The 17364-nt window shown below is 44.5% G+C and overlaps 1 protein-coding gene across 1 annotated transcript in view; it reads right to left on the bottom strand.

Moving 5' to 3' along the window:
• angpt4 (angiopoietin 4) overlaps positions 1–17364 on the bottom strand; it is a 38169-nt gene that overhangs the window by 6087 nt on the left and 14718 nt on the right. Inside the window, exons 2-6 of the mRNA XM_015364996.2 lie at positions 10000–10155; positions 8285–8406; positions 7562–7794; positions 5937–6052; positions 5300–5401 (exon numbers count right to left, since the gene is read on the bottom strand). Coding sequence (XP_015220482.1) covers positions 5300–5401; positions 5937–6052; positions 7562–7794; positions 8285–8406; positions 10000–10155 — 729 coding nt within the window. The remainder of the gene's footprint in view (positions 1–5299; positions 5402–5936; positions 6053–7561; positions 7795–8284; positions 8407–9999; positions 10156–17364) is intronic.

Below are 17364 nucleotides of genomic sequence, written 5' to 3' on the forward strand. Positions count from 1 at the left end.
CAGAGAATCCAGAAGGCAAAGTGCAAGAAACGCTAGGTAGAGCCACAAGTAGGGAACTCAATACCGAGCATTGATATGCGAGTAAGAGCGGCTTAAATAATGCAGCCTGCCGCACGGTAAGACGTCTGAAGAGAATTAACACGTGCGGCGGCGTTTGTAATTATCCCCCACCTGCTGGGACTGATTAGACCTCTTCGGAGCTGGTCTGGGCTGGTTAGTGGTTGTTACAGTACCCCCCCCTTCACGGGCGGCTCCCGACGCCCGAGATGGTCGCTGGGGAAAATTGCGATGAAAGTCAGTGATGAGCGCTGGATCGAGAATATCCCTTTCTGGAACCCAAGATCTGTCCTCTGGTCCATACCCTTCCCAATCCACAAGATACTGCAAAGTATTACGGTGCCATCTCGAGTCCAGGATCTTATTAACAATATACGCCGGACGCCCCTGAACAGTACGAGGAGGTGGAGGACGAGCAGGAGGGGCCACCAGGGGTGAACGGTGAAATGGTTTTAGAAGAGAGACGTGGAAGGCAGAATGGATTCTGAAAGTGGGGGGGAGCGCTAGTCGGTAGGTGACCGGTGTAATTCGAGAGAGGATCCGGAAAGGGCCTATATACTTGGGACCTAGCTTCTTGGAGGATAGGCGCAATGGTAAATTCTTTGTGGCCAGCCAGACGAACTGACCCTTCCTGAACCTAGGGGCAGGTCTACGACGTCTGTTGGCAAAAGCGGCCTGGCGCTGAGTTGACTTGAGGAGAGATGTCCTAGCCACCTTCCAGATCCTTCTTAACTTCGAGATGTATTGTCTCAAAGAAGGAATTGTCGTAACCAGAGGGGCGTCTGAGATGAGGGAAGGTTGGTAGCCTAAGGAGCAAAGGAAGGGGGAGATGCCTGTGGAGGAGGATGTAAGGGAGTTATGAGCGTACTCTGCCCAAGGAAGTAAAGATGACCAATCATCTTGGGAAGATGAAGTGAAGGCTCTAAGGAAAGCCAGGAGCGTCTGATTAGTTCTCTCCACCTGCCCGTTGGCTTCAGGGTGATATCCCGACGTTAAGGACACATGAGTACCCAGGGCTTGACAAAAAGCTTTCCAAAAGGCCGAGATAAACTGGGGACCTCTGTCTGAGACCACATCCCTGGGCAAACCATGAAGACGAAATATGTGCTGGACAAACAACATTGCCATCTCCTGGGCCGTGGGTAAGGCTGAAAGCGGAACAAAGTGGGCTGATTTGGAAAATCGATCCGAGACCACCATGACAACCGTATTACCTTGACTGTTGGGGAGATCCGTGATGAAATCCACCCCTATGTGAGACCAAGGGCGGTAGGGGACCGGGAGGGGGTGCAAGAGACCCATCTTTCTGGCACGCGGGGTCTTGGTTCTGGCACAGGTAGGACATGCTCGAATATATTCTGCTACATCCGCCCTCATGGTAGGCCACCAGAAGTCCTTACTCAGGAGATCCAACGTACGTTTGACCCCAGGGTGGCCTGCGAACCGTGAATCATGGCTCCACTGTAAAACCGCCGAACGTAAATTATCCACCACAAATAGTTTGTCCACGGGGCAATGGAGGGGGATGGTAGTCTTGTCCATGGCCCGCTTGACTTGATCCTCAATCGAGCAACGAACTGCTGCCACGACACGGTCAGTTGAAATTATCGGTTCAGGTGCATAATCCAAATCCGGGGGGTCGTGAAGCCTGGAAAGAGCATCCGCCCTACCATTCTTAGATCCAGGGGTATAGGTGATCATGAAGTTGAAGCGCGAGAAGAACAGAGACCAGCGAGCTTGACGAGAATTGAGGCGTTTAGCCGATTGAATGTAGGCCAAGTTCTTGTGGTCCGTGATAATAACAAAAGGATGCTGAGCCCCCTCCAGCCAGTGCCTCCATTCCTCAAGGGCCAGCTTGATTGCAAGGAGCTCGCGATTACCCACATCATAATTCACTTCGGCAGGGGAGAGCTTCTTGGAGAAGAAGGCACATGGATGTAGAACTTGTCCTTCATCCTGACGCTGGGAGAGGACTGCCCCAACCCCATAGGCAGAGGCATCCACTTCCACTACAAAGGGCCGGGAGGGATCTGGGTGACGGAGAAGAGGAGCGTTGCTGAAAAGGTGCTTTAAGCGTAGGAATGCCTTATCCGCCTCTGTGTTCCACTTGCCTCGGCCAGGTCGATTGCGAGTTAGAGCAGAGATGGGTGCAACAACTGAACTAAAATTCCTTATGAACCGCCTGTAAAAGTTAGCAAAACCCAGAAAACGCTGTATCTGCTTTAGATTGCGCGGGACTGGCCAGTCGTTAATAGCTGCTACCTTCGATGAGTCCATTGCCACACCCAGAGGAGAGATACTGTAACCGAGGAAATGGATCTTGGAAACATGGAACACACACTTTTCCAACTTAGCATAGAGCCTATTGTCAATCAATCTTGACAAGACCTCCTGTACATGGCGGACATGATCCTGAGGGTCGGTAGAAAAAATCAAAATGTCATCAAGATATACCAGGACAAAGCTACCAATAATATCCCTAAAAATATCATTCATAAAAGACTGGAAGACAGCTGGAGCATTGACAAGGCCAAAGGGCATGACTTGGTATTCATAGTGCCCATGCGTAGTCATAAAAGCCGTCTTCCATTCGTCCCCCTCCCGAATCCTGATAAGATTATAAGCCCCACGTAAATCCAGTTTAGAAAAGATGGTGGCTCCACGTAAGGACTCCAAAGCCGCTGGAATTAGAGGCAGAGGGTAGCGATGTTTAATTGTGATCGAGTTCAGCCCCCTGTAGTCAATGCATGGGCGCAATGAGCCATCCTTCTTTTCGATAAAAAAGAAACCAGCACAGGCAGGAGAAGAGGAGGGGCGAATAAAACCAGAGTCCAGGGCTTCCTTAATGTAGTCCTGTAAGGCCTGATTCTCCTTTTGGGTTAAAGGGTAAATGCGACCCTTGGGGGGGAGTGATCCTGGCAATAGATCGATGGCACAGTCATAAGTTCGATGAGGGGGAAGCAAGAGAGCCCGTTGTTTGTCGAATGCCTGTTTCAGGTGAATATATTGAGGTGGAATGGAAGGTAGAGCATCCACAGGGAGAATAGCGGCAGAGACCTTAACAGGGAGACGACAACAATTAGCATGGCAAGAATGACTCCAGGCAATGATCTCATTCTTGGCCCAGGAGATGTGGGGGTCGTGCTTCCTGAGCCAGGGAAGGCCCAGGATTAGCGGATATGCAGGCGAGTCCAGGAGAAGAAATGAGATTTCTTCTGTATGAGTGGCCCCCACCCTGAGAGAGAGTGGGATGGTTTGTAGAGAAACCTGAGCAGGGGTGAGTGGAGAACCATCCAGGGCTAGGATGCTGACGGGGGGTGATACAGAGACCACGGGGATATTCCATCTGTGGACGAAGGAAGCGTCTATGAATGATCCTTCTGCACCTGAATCAACAAAAATCGACAGGGGAAGATGAATATCAGACCATGACAATTCCGCCGGAAACAGCGTGCCCGAAGAGGCAGAGGAAAAAACAGCACTGCTGACCTTAGCTGAAGGCTGCGGTAGAGCACGAGGTGCAGACGAAGGTCTTGAAGGACAAGCAGCAAGCCGATGGTTAAGGGAGGCACAGTATAAACATCGTCCCTCCCGGCGGCGCCTTTCCTTTTCTTGAAGGGAAAGAGGAGCATGTGGCAGAGCTGGCAAAGCAGGAAGCGATGCCTCAGGAGGACCATATCTGCTTCCAGTGAGTCTGTCTGCTTTCCGGATTTTGATGCGGGTGTCCAATTCCAGGACCTGGGAGATTGCTGCTTCCAGGGAATGAGAGTTAATTGGCATGAACACCAAGTGATCCTTTAACTCCTCTGACAAACCCTTACAAAAAAGGCAAACCAGCGCCTCTGGGTTCCAGGCGGATTCTGTGGCAAGAGACTGAAATTCTTCCACATAGTCCTGTAGAGGTCTATCACCCTGTTGAATCGCCGAGAGCCGAAGGTGAACCAAGTCCAGATTGTTTTGCGAAAAACGTGCCTGAAGACGTTCCGCAAAGCCGTTGAAATCCATGGGTTGCGGGTCAGCTCTGGTAAAAAAAACGGAAGCCCAATCTAAAGCCTTGCCTGTCAACAGGGAGATCGCAAAACCAATCTGTTCTTGCGACGTAGGAAAACGCTCCGGATGCAGATGAAAAGAGAGGTAACATTGAGTAATGAAGCCTCTGCAACCAGAAGGATTACCGTCATATTTTTCAGGAAGAACAAACGGTAAGGTTGAGGGAGGGGTGGGCGGGGCCGCGGCTTGTGCGGAAGAAACTGCAGGAGGAGCTGTTGAAGGTGCCGGGGGCGCTGGGGGGGACGAAAGCCAGGCAACGTGATTGGTAAGCAGTTGAACCGACTGCTGTAACTGAGTTAGAGCTTGGGAGTGCTGGTGGAGGAGAGAACGAAGAGCTTGCGCATCCGCGGGATCCATATTGTAGGCTCGGTATTCTGTAACGATGGCTGGGTTGTGATGAAAGGATCCAATGCAGATGCAGGATTCCTGGGGCGGTGAGTAGGTGGACAGAGCTATCCAGGAGCTGGGTCGTAATCCGGAGGCGAAAGGTAGGTCAAGATCAGTAAACAGCACTGGTGGCGAACAATCCAAAACGAGAGACAGATACGTGGTCGGGACAAGAGCAACAGGGTCGATACCAAAATATAATCACAGGTAGTAAACCATCCACGGGGCAAGGCAAGAAACGTAGTCCGAAGGCAAAACGATGAGGTCAGAGAATCCAGAAGGCAAAGTGCAAGAAACGCTAGGTAGAGCCACAAGTAGGGAACTCAATACCGAGCATTGATATGCGAGTAAGAGCGGCTTAAATAATGCAGCCTGCCGCACGGTAAGACGTCTGAAGAGAATTAACACGTGCGGCGGCGTTTGTAATTATCCCCCACCTGCTGGGACTGATTAGACCTCTTCGGAGCTGGTCTGGGCTGGTTAGTGGTTGTTACAACTAGCCATCCTGAATGGACAGCACTGCTCCCTTGGTGCCATGTTGGCAGTTGGTCTGTGTGTGATACTCAGGAACTGGCACAGAGACAAGCAGACTCTGATGGGAACTAGGAGCACAACTACTTCATTTCATCTGACGTTTCAGGCTTAAACTGACATCTTACTCTGTGACAGAATAGATATCAGAAAAAGTTAACCCAGTCCAACATTAGTTTGCATTAAAATCTGTGTGTCCAGTATGAATATACTCTATATCATGGGTGAAAGAGCTGAAAAACTGTAAGATCTGATGTAGCTGAGTAGTAATCACCATTTTATACTCTCTCCATGTCTTCTGGAAATCAACACTGCCATTGATTCTGCGCTGAAACACTGTCCAACCACCTCCACTGGTCTCCATGTCACAGAATACCTGCACGCCAAATACATGACTGTCACATAACACAACTATGTGATCTGCCCATTGTAATAATAACAACCTTTGCTCTTACATATTGTAGTAAAAAATTACTGTACACCTTTTAAACATTAGTCCAACTTGATGCAGCGACATATAAAGGAAGCTGCAAAACAGAAATAATCCCAAAATTTAAATTTAAAATTTTATAGTCAGCTTTTAGCAGTGACATTGGTTTGAAAACATACTACATATATAGTACAGATACAGTACATAATTAAGTTTCTTAAGGGATTTCTTTCAATCCCATGACTGGCATATATTGGCCATTTATATGTTATATTATTCCTCCTATAAAAGGGAAAGTCGGTCCCTTTTCAGGCCATCCTATAAAAGGGAGCATCCAAAATATTTAAATATTAAATACATCATGAAAGGAAGAAACCATGCAATAAATGTGTTAATAAAGGACGGGTACCTTATTGATAGTTATCAGGGTTTTTTTTTGTTTTCTAAAATTCTGAACAAGGACATCATACATTGGTCTGACCTTGATAGGCTCTGACATGTTGGTAATGTGGATCGTGTAGACTCCACTGACATTGTGCCCTGCTCGGTAGGCTTCCGCGCAGTCTCTGAAAATCCTCTCTTCCATCTTCAGAGTCACTGTGCAAAAACAGAACACCCCCTTGGCATTAGCAACAGCAGAAAATGAACCCATTAAAGCACAAGTACGAACTTAGTACTGTCAGCATTCAGCAAAGAGAACAAGAGCTTTAGGTTAGGAGGGATGAACAAAAACTTCACCCCTTAAAACAAATGTTCCCTGAAATGCTAACAAATCAGTTAATGAGACAGTAAGGGATTTTAATTCAGATTAAAAAACTCAAATGCACATTTTTACTTTAAACATACATTACTGTACATTACTGTACAACAGTGTTTCTGTTTGTTTTTGCTTCATGTTTGTATCTGTTTTCTGTTTGCTGACAGAAGACCTGTTGGATCTGTAGTTGTACGGCACAGTCATATTTGTTTTGAAAGTTAATAACCATTCGTCAGGCCTTAACTGAAAACAGTTGTATTCCCTGTGACCAGAGCTGCTCTGTAAATGGCCGTGAACACATGCTCTAAGGGGTTTGATTCGGGGATCATGGGGAAGGTACCTAAAGCACAGAAATGTCTGAAGTGGATCCAAGCCTTTCTGAGCCTTAATGCTGAGAAATTATTTTTCAAGAGAGAAGGCTATGAAGATCCAAGGGCAGTGACGATCACAACATCCAACACTCGGAAGTGTTAAGACTGAAACCAAAATCAAGACCATATTCATATTTTCAATGTTAAGTTCTCTTGCTAATGGCACAGGTTTCCCCTAGTTTAGGTGCCAAGTCCATGGCATTGATGCCAAATCGCATAGGAAGCAGTTTGGTACCAAGCTGCAGAGAAAGGTGCAAGACAGCACTGCCCCTGGCAGTGCCAGCATTCCTGCTGCCGAGCTGGCAGCTCTGAGAGAGGTGGGAAACTGGTGGATGGATACAGATCTCTGTTTTGTAACATTAAAACAAGAAGGTCTCACTAACACTCTCAAGCAAGAGATCACCATTCTTCTGAACTCTCAGTACCAGACGAGCAGACGGTACATCTCTCAGTACCAGACTACCAGACTGCTTTCCTTAGCTAACTTTCATTTTTTCTGTACTGAACTAAATTGCATCAACAACATATATTCCAGTGTTGTGGAAATGTTTCTGGTAGTCTGCGTGGTTACACATGAGGTTAGTTTATTTCAGTTCTATAAGAGTAGCCAAAGTGTCACAGGTTTCTCCTAGTTAGGTGCCATTCCATGGCAGTGGTACACTCTTTTGGTGTATAGAACTTGTCTGGGGTTGTGGATGTCCCACACAACATGTTCTACAGATACTGTGTGCGATGGAATATTCAGATGATTCAGCAATGTCAGCAGGACCTGAGAATCCCTGGTCAGTAGCATGTAAAGTTACCTGAGTCAGCAGAAAGGGGAGAGACCTGAGGCAGAGTCAGTTACCTGAAGCTGAGTCATCAGAGTGAGTTACCTGAGTCAGCAGAGTCTGAGTTACCTGAGTCAGCAGTCTGAGTTACCTGAGGCTGAGTCAGCAGTGAGGAAGGACATGAGGCTGAGCCAGCCGTCGGAGTTACCTGCACCCAGAGACGCCAGGCTGAGGAGGGTGTGAACAGAGTCCATGAGCTGCTGCTGCTGCCTCTGCAGGACGGTGTTGTTGGTGCTGGCAGACTGCAGTTGTCGCTCCAGGGTCTCGATGGCAGTGGTCTGCCTGACCACCAGATGCTGCAGCCTCTCCTTCTGTGCCTTCATGCCCTCCAACTCAGAGCGGTGCTTCCTCTCCAGGTCCTGCACCTTGTTCTCCAGCAGGCTGGAACAACAGAAAAACATTTGTTCACAGTGCCTCTTGGAGTCCACTTTTAAGCTAGCCTGTTCAAAACCAGAGCCACTGGGCTTTTATTTTTTGCTTTGCTTGTGTTAAAATAAATGTGTTCAAGCTGTACATTGTACAATTGTCCTTCTAGTGACCCATATTTTTTTCATAGATACTAGTGTAGAAAGGAAATATTACTTGCATTTAAATGTGTTTCCAGTTAGATTGCTAACTAACGGGGGGAACGGGACTCCATATGGACAGGCCACTGCAGGTGGGATCACAGGAAGACGACTCTGTTGCTGTCATCTCACTGAGCAGCCCTGTGAACTCATTCACGCTGAAATTCCATTTGAATTACATTTTTTGTCAAGGTGAAACAAGCAGGACATTTCGATTAAGACAGGAAATATATATTTTTATGAATATTATTTAATTTGAGGTATTTCCAGTCTTAAAGCAGTTTGGATTTAAATCTCTCTCCTACCTGTTTTTGTCTTGAAGCTTCGAAATCTCACTGATTTGCATCAAGAGTTGCTTCTCCAGTTTGTGGGTGGATAAGGAGTTCTCCAACAGCTGGATCTCAATCCGGGAAGTCTGATTCATAACCTAAATCCAAAAAAAGGAGGTTTCAGGCCCACGCGTTGTGGTGCAGATCCCGTTCTGCTAGCTGGTGTACTTTCTCCAAAGACAGACTGGATGAGATCCTTAGATCAATGGGTAACTAGATGGCCCATTAGCCCAATGAACCAGTTGGCCTACTCGCATCTGCAACCTTTGTCATTTTCTTATGTTATGAAAGAGAAACCTGAAGCCAGGAAAGCTTCCTGGCTTGGGATCACCAGTTGCTGGTTTTTGCTGTGCTTTTCTATGCAGTCTGAATATGGAAGTTAAAAGGTATTGAAGAATTGACACAGTATTGACACAGAAATATGATGTTGAATTTCTGAAAGAGGTACAAAGAGAATCTGTGTGGAACCACAACCTGCTCACATACAGTATAATCCACAATCCTCCAGATTTCAGCAGAAGGAAATCAAGTTTTTATATGAAGAACTGTTTAAGGTTTGGACCACACAAGCCTCCTTCAGAGCACATTACTAATGGTTCTGCAATAATATTTTATAACCTGGTCTATTTTCGTATTTAAAGATGATTTATTATTATTTCAATGAACAACCACATTTAAATCAATTAGACACAGAGTCCAGCAGATTCCTGGCAATAGCCAGCAGTCAAACTGAGAGAGTGCCAGTAATAATGTTTTGAGGAAATAAAAAATCTACAACAAAAAAAAGAATGTATCCGCAGTTACCCACTGACAGTATTGCAGCTCCACGCTGTGTTATTACTGGGTTTGGCTTAGAGCAGCTGTGAAACAAGCAGTGGAAGCACTATTTATTAGGTGCTAAGAGGCCTTGGTAGAATCCTATGACATGGCGTAATTCTGTTCTATTGCACTGATCTTGGGGCAATGTTAGGTTTTACTGCAACACTTCCTAATTGGCTTCAAAAAGAAACAAAGTGCTGGCTTAACTGTTGAGTTTCTTCATCCATCTGTACAGTTCTTATAGGACCAGTTGTATTTATTGAGCGATTCACCCATAGTTGGCCATAAGTAGTCATTTACTCTCAGTGTTGATTTACCCTGTGCCCAGTAATCAGGCAGGCTGTCTTTTCCTCAGCTGCCTGGTGTCAAGGCATGGGTGGGCGTGAAAGGAGTTGCCCTTACAAAGGTTTCTGATCTCCTGCTAGTCCGATTCAGTCTGACCATTTTTAACGACGAGGGAATCGTTTAGAAAACGTCATTCCCTAAACAACAGGGGACTTCTGTTGCCCAGTCATTACTGAGCAAATGACATTCACAAAAAACAGATTTTGTTATAGAGTTTTGAAAAACATGCCATTCTTTTTTACGTGTTCTGGTGATGATTGTAATGAGGAAAGTGACACTGGTTGCGTTGTGCCTTGGAGGTATGAGAAGCATAGAAGTCAATCTCATCTCTGTGTGGCTGTACACGTAAATTGGACTGGTAATAAATCTGAGCCTATATCTTATGATCTTACATTGTTTACACAATGTTTCTATGCATTTTCAGAATGCCAAAGCTGCTGCAATGCTCTCATCATGCATGGTGCCCCATAGGGAACAGTCAGGAAGGCTGCACCCAGGTGCCTCTGGGGTTAAGATAGCTGCTGTACCTGTGCCTCCACCACATTCAGCTTGCGTGTCTGCTCCGCAGTCTGGGTCAGCAGGTTGGTACCGATCTCCAGCATGGTAGCCGTCTGGTTCTGCACAGCGTGGGCCTGGATCTGCACCATCTCTGTCTTGATGTTCTCCTGGATGTAATTCTCCAGCTGTTGGGTACAGAGATGAGAAACCTTGATGACGATGAGAGGGAACAATCAGGAAGCCAGCCACAGGCAAGCGAGGAAGTCTGGCCAAACACCTTCATGACTTACTTTTGTGATGACATTGTCTTATGTTATTTTCTATGTATTTTTCATTTTACATACAAATAAATTTTTTGTCTAGCTACTGTAAGTCCTTAATTGCAGTCTGTGCATGTGAAACTCCTGTTCAACATCATTTCAATTACAATTACAGATACAGAGTCTCTGTCAAAGTGCCAGTGGCTTCACAAGGGAGATTAGAATGGGATCACCTGTTGTTTTGCAGCTCTTGTGACACATTAACTAGCATGTTACAGGAGTGTGAGTACCTGTATTTACCTGCATTTATAAGACAAATACATGGTCTAACTTATAACAGGGCAGAACATCCTCTGTACAACTTTGGAAATACAGGTACAAAAAGATTATTGCACCTTCAACACACACTGACAGCTCTTTTCCTGTTCTTTTCAGGTCAGAAATGTGTTAGCTGGGTATGCAGAAAAAGTGAACTCTTGTCTCAGAAAACTTCAAGTCTCCAGAGGATTAGAATTTGGTCTCCTGCAGATAATTAAAATATTAGGGGCTGGTAGTTTTTAGGTGTCACGCTCCTGAGTCCTGAATCTTGATAGATTTGTTTGCCTTTGGAACACGAGAAAGAGCGATTCGAGGAAAGGAAAACCCTGGGGTTTTGGCTATGTTAATCTCTCAAAAATAAACACTCTATCCCAGGATATCAGCTCAGGAACAGGAGAAGTTAAATTTATCTCAGAAGAAATATACAGTAAAACAAATTCCATATAAAAGTCATTCCCAGGCACTCAATAGAGAGTTTTACGTAGTTTAAAAAGTCAAATGTAGCCATGGTATCATAGTAACTGCCCTTAAGCATGAGAGAAACCACAAAAGCATAGCATAGTTAATCTGTTGTTCTGTTTAAGATTTTCAACCCCATCTTCTTCCAGACTGGCTGCTTCTCTCTAATTGTTTTCATTTTGTTTCATTTGCCTGTGCTGTGCCCTGCATTAGGCATGATTTGAATGCGCTTAACAGTTCAAATATGCTAGTTTCAATCCTTCATCCCCTTGAGTTCCTTGAAGAAGAGATGTTCAAGCTTATTCACAGTGAGGTGATGTTTGAAGGGGCTCAGGGCTGCAATATGAAAGTATGACACCTCCTTTCTGTGTTTAAAGATAATATACTTGGTCCATTTACTGTAGTTTACTGCTGCTGCTGAGTATGTCACACACTGCTGTGGTCACCTTAAATCAAACATTTAACAGCTTATCTGAGCAAAGGTTATTCATTTTCCATTGATGGAACTGAAGTAGTTTAGTGTTAAAAACAAAACGATTGCAGTTGAGAAAATAAATTAAGAAAAGAAAACCCATTTTCCTATTTGTTCCGGTAAACTTTCACTGTGAGTTTTAAGATCTGGCTCTGTCTAAAACTGTGTTTTCAACTGTCGGATTTCACAGGTTTTCACATTTCACAGACCTGACTGAACACTGTCATATACGAACAAGACATGTAAGAGATGCCGCTCTGCAACTTCAAGGCGAGAAAGAAGCAAGAAATACAAATGCTGTTCCTCATGTTCATTCCCCGAAGACACTGTGTGCCTTGACCAGCTAATTGACCCTCGCTTCCTGCCTTTGGACTAAAATTACACAGGACGTGCCCATGGTACTAGCTTGGGAACAGAGATATGGTTTTTAAAGGTCTGTTTCATTGCTGTTAACTTAAACCAGATGCCTAGGTCTCTCTGATCCTTGCACCTAAGGCCAAGCATGACAAGAGAACAGGGTGTTTTCTCAGTGCGAGAAAAATTACAGATCTGGAAGGAAGGATCAGTAATACTCATCGCAAATTTTTTTCATGGGTTCAGTCCTGATAGGAAGATCAGGAAGATATTGTTTAAGCATTCTTCAGTACAAGAAGGTAACAATGAGCACAACAGGCTGAAAACGAAACTTTAAATAAATACAGGCAAACGGCTTCCTGAGCCTATGTTAAACACTTGGACCATTGTTCTCTTTGAAAGTACTTGACCGTTATTGTAATGAGCATGCTATTGCTTATTAACACGGTTTCTCATTTTAACAAAGCTTCTCTTCAGCTTTTATTCAGTGCTCTGTAAACTCTGACACTGCATTGCATCCTCTAAACTGTTTCTACACGTTATAGAGGCCCCCAGACCTGTGCACACCCCAGATACAAGCTCGGCTGCCTTTATTGAATTGTATTTGGTGAAGCATCCAGAGCGCAGGTTCTCACAGATCCTGCCAAACATCTCAACCCTGCAAAGACAGACAAAGTGCCACAAGGCTGCGGACCCTGGCTGGGCTCTGTCCTGCACCACCCATCCTCACAACAGCAAAAGTCAGATGAAAATCTGGTGAAGTAGGAAATCGATGCTGTGTTTCGGAGCTCAGTATTTCAATAGCTATCTCTGATACTTTGTAACATGTGTGCGCTGTGCCACTGTGCACTGTATCACTGTTCCTTGAGAAATGAGGAACTCTGCTTTCCACTGAGAGAAATAAAAACTTCCTGTTGTATCTTCTTTTGACTCTTCTCCAACATCACTGCAGCAGCTAAACAATTTTAGACCCCCACTCCTCCACTGCTTGAAATGAAATTTCCAAAAATAATTCAGAATCGCCCAAGGCCTTGGCTGTTGTATTATTTATCATCCGAGTGGGTTAAAGCTCCTTTTCTTAATCATGAAGTTGAACAGTGAATCAAATTAGAACCATTAATTTCCTATTTCTAATATGAATGCAAGCCTCTTTCAGGTGAAGGGTTTGGTCAGTTTTCCTGCAGTAAGGATGGCTGGAGCACCATGAGTTGGAGAATATACCCAGCAGCCAGGCCATGTGGTGGAGGAGTGGCGATGGGGTTTATCGGCCAGGTGGCCTGCTGCTGTGTGCTGAGTGAAGGTCCTTCTCCTGCAGAACACTGTGTCAATAGGTACAAAATGCTGTGGGTAAAAGCCTCAGCAAGAAAATAATCTTCCATTCTTTAAAACTATCAAGAAAATGAAAGATCCATTTCCATTGGGTATTTTATTCATGGAGTAGGAAAGCCGGGATATTACTCTGCAAATTACAAACTGAATGGAAAGCAAAGGTTGTCAAAAAATTAACAGTTTTAACTTGCTGTTTTTGAGACTTACTGTACTATACAGTGGGCTCCAAAACTATTAGTCTGACGACCAGCTTTGTGCAGATAAGCAAACTCAACTCAAAACAATGTAAATATTAGCATTTGCTTAACACAGAATTTAGGGACTTTCATTTGCTGTTTTCAGTAAAGCACAATCTTTCTGTGCTGAATGCAAGCTATCTGTGTCCTGAATGCAGGAACATCTGAATCACATTTTCTAGCAAGACTCTAAGCTGCTGCCGAGTCTATTTAACGGGATATAAATATTGTAATGCTGATACCCATTTCCAGTCCAGATACAGTGCTTGTTTTCAATCTGTTGCTTTCGAGCACGATATCTGGCATTTGACATTATCAAGAGACGTGGGGTCCTGGCTGACATTTTCATTGTCTTTGCCAAGTTTTCAAAGACTCTAATCCTGGATATCAGGGGAGTGGGAAGAGGAGATTAGGGCAAGGCAACAGCAGGAGGTCAGAGGGAGGATAAAAGGTGTTTTTTCCAAAATGATTGAGCCCAGGGTTTACACTGCCTTACAGTGGAAATGGCCTTTTTAGAAATAAATCGAGACATAGGGTCATACACACAGGGCACGTGACCAAGGGGGTGTGGAGGACCGTGAGGAAGAGTATAAAGGAAAGCGGAGTCAGTGTCTTTTCATTAGGAGCAGGGAATAGGAAAATAAAAAGGAATGGGAAAGGGAAGAAGAACAGGAAAGGGGAAAGGATTGCAGTTTTTAACTGTGAACAGGGTAAGGAATTGGAATTTAAACAAGAATGGGAAAGAGAATGGGGGAATGGAAATAGAAATAGAAATGGGAGAGGGAATGGGAATGGGAAAGGATATGATGCATTCTTACTGCAGTGTACTGTGTTCCTGTGAGGCAGGCTGCAGCTACTCCTGCTCCTCAGTCCCAGTTTCCAAACGCATTGTTGCTACTTCTGCACCATTAACTACACAGACAGAAATGTGCAAGAGAAATGGCCACTCTCTATTCAAAATTCGACATTTTCTGTCATTTTCCTCAAGAATTCAATGTTACAACCCTTGTCAATTTGTGACAAAACTGTCACGACCGCCAGCCTAACCAGATCAACCCACAAAAGAGCTAACCAGTTCCTGCAGCGGGTTGATAATAACAAACACCGCCACACGTGTTAACTCATCACCACACGCCCTACTGTGCGCCAGGCAGCGCTATTTAAGCCATCCGAACCCACTTCCTGCTACTCGGTATTGAGTCTTCTCTTAGAGAGCTCTACCCCGCCTATGTTTGTACCTCGCTTACTATACTTCTCCCGGTTTCTGAACTGCTCTTTTGCCCCTCAACCCCTCAACCTTGAACCTCGCCTACTGATTTGGATTGTATGCCTCTCTTTGTATCTCCTGTACTTTGAACTACCTTTTGCCTTTCGACCATGATCTCGCCTGACGTTTCAGACTGTACGCCTGTTTCGATATCTACCTGCTCCTGGGTCTGCATAGGAGCCGCATAGCCATTCATTGGGGATTCTTTACAAAAATGTTTTGAAAAGACTCATTGTACATATGTCATATTCTGCATGTACTGTATACCCACGGAACTTACAAACTTGGAATATACTTGATCTTAGGAAACAACAGAAGATTTTGATTAGTTCAGGGTGTAACAGGTGTCAGATACAGTGCTTTCACTCTGCTCTGTACAGTATCTCTGCATTCTTGTTGATTCCAGAAATGAAGACCCAGAAATCTCTTCACTTTTCTCTTCAAAATGAAATTTCTATATTTCTTTCACATCTATTCACGACACCAATGGTGTCAATGGTGTTTGAGGAGGGTTGGGAGGATGTTCATTTTTGATGCAGATGGGAAATGCTATTTAAATCTGGAGCTGAATGCGGGTTGTTTCAGGAGAGAACTTAGCAGAAGACAGGTTTCTTGTCAGCAGCAGTCTGTGCTCTCTGTTCTCCGTTAGTCTTGGTGCATGTCGGAAGGACTGGGTCAGCTTAAATCATTGATCCCAGTCTTATGACTGTGTGCCAGAACATTCAAACACCTTGTCTAAGCCCAGTGACGTGTCTGTTTGGTTTGTCAGGTCAGGATTTGTCAGGATAGAGTGGATTTGTGTGGTATTCGTCCATTAAATGATTTCTCCTTTGTGCTGTCCTGTAGGTGCAACTACAGCTTACTGGTTTATACAGCTGTGTTGGAAAACAAACAATTTTGGTGATTTTTCATCAGCCACTCTTCAATAGCGGCTTAAGAGACAAGTCTTCAGTTTCTTCAGTCTTCAGCCTACAAATTTGTCAGGACGTAGTTATAGTAAAGACACAGGCAACAAGCAACAAATCGCTACATCAAACCTGAAGCTTTTAAACTGTAGTTTAAGAATAACACTCAGCTCTGCTCCCAAACACATATTAAAAGGCTTAAAACAAATTTGCTTATATACAAAAAACTCCCTTGCAGGGCTTTTCACTTTAAAGTACCGTCTTCTTAAGCCCAGCAGAGTGGTTACATTGATCCAGATCAGAGCTGAGTTATTTCACTTTTGTACAAAATTACATTAACCGGTGCATTACGAGTCTTTGCTTATTTTTCCCTTTCAGTTTTGTTTGACCACATTTCCTCCAAATAGCAGATGATTGATGACCGAGGGTGAAAAGTGCCAGAGGCTGTCTAATGACATGAAATTGCTTCCAGACATGATTGTTGTCATTTCCTATGTCTTCAGATTTTATTATGAAATCTACAGGAACCGGCAATAGGAAGTTATTAAAAAGGTACTGGAGAAAGGCTGGAAGAGCTTAGCTGTGCTGTCTGGGAGAGTGCAGGAAGCATAATTATGTTTTCGTCAGAGTATCAGCATTCTGATTACCTGGCGTTTTGAAGGAAATAATCCTGATGTGCTGACATTTTGATCAAAGCCACGTGACACTCACACTGCGATTCTGAGGGAACAGCAACATCTTGGCAGGGACAGAAGCTCCTCACAGACTGACCATGGACATGATCAGGACTTTAAAATTCATGCTTCTCAACTTCCAAGCAGCCAGTTGCAAATTCTGTTGCATTTAAGTGCAATTCGGGGATGTTTACTTATTGTACCTGTCATGACACAGTGTTCTGCATGAAACAACAGCAATAAACTCACATTTAATTCTATTCAAAGTCAGTTTTAGGTTTTCAACCTAACTTTAACAGCTTCAGTTATTTTTTACTTTTTCCCAGTGAGAGGTCTGTGCAGAGACCACCAGAACTGACTCCAGCTCCCCAGAGGGTTCAGATCTAGAGGGTTAATCATTTTAACCCTTCCTGTCACATTCTCAGCCCTCCCTAAGTGTCTTAAATAAACTCAGACCCGCAGGGTTACTGATAGACAGCTGCTCTAACTCAGGTGCACAGCTTTATTCTTCTTAATCTCTGTAATTTTTAACTAATCTTGTCAATTCGAGTTATTCTGCTGAATGCAATTTATTTTCCTTTATACCCCACAAAGCAGATTTAAAACAACACATGGAAATAAGACCCTGTGCTGAGAAATCTGCAAAAAACAAATCCATTTAAATACATGTATATTCACGAATCCAAACGTTAGCTTCCTCCAGTCACTTTAATAAAGACAAGCAATGTGTGGTGGCTTGAGGTGTATGAGACTTACTTCCATCACCTTCTCTGGCCAGAATGGTGCCCAGACCACCATCCAGCTGGAAACCAGTGCATGGTGTGGAATGTGCATTTCAATCCCACACGTCATTGATCTCACCACTACCTCTGCTAGAGACCATCCTGCCGGGAGAATGGGATTGGGACTGAGCTGGAAATGCGAAATGCACACCTGCACCTGCTCAGATTGGCTTTGGCTCTTGTGGAGTGCTGAGGGTTCCTAATGCTTGAGACCATGAGAAAGGATAGAGACACAAGGAGGCCGTGTGCCCCAAACCAACACCTTTTGGCAGTTAGTAGTTAGTTGATCTGGGGGTCTCTTCTAGCCATTTCTTGAAGGATAGCAGCGTAATGGCTTC

The sequence above is a fragment of the Lepisosteus oculatus genome, chromosome 16 (genome assembly GCF_040954835.1).
Source record: "Lepisosteus oculatus isolate fLepOcu1 chromosome 16, fLepOcu1.hap2, whole genome shotgun sequence".
In the NCBI taxonomy this organism is placed as follows: domain Eukaryota; kingdom Metazoa; phylum Chordata; class Actinopteri; order Semionotiformes; family Lepisosteidae; genus Lepisosteus; species Lepisosteus oculatus.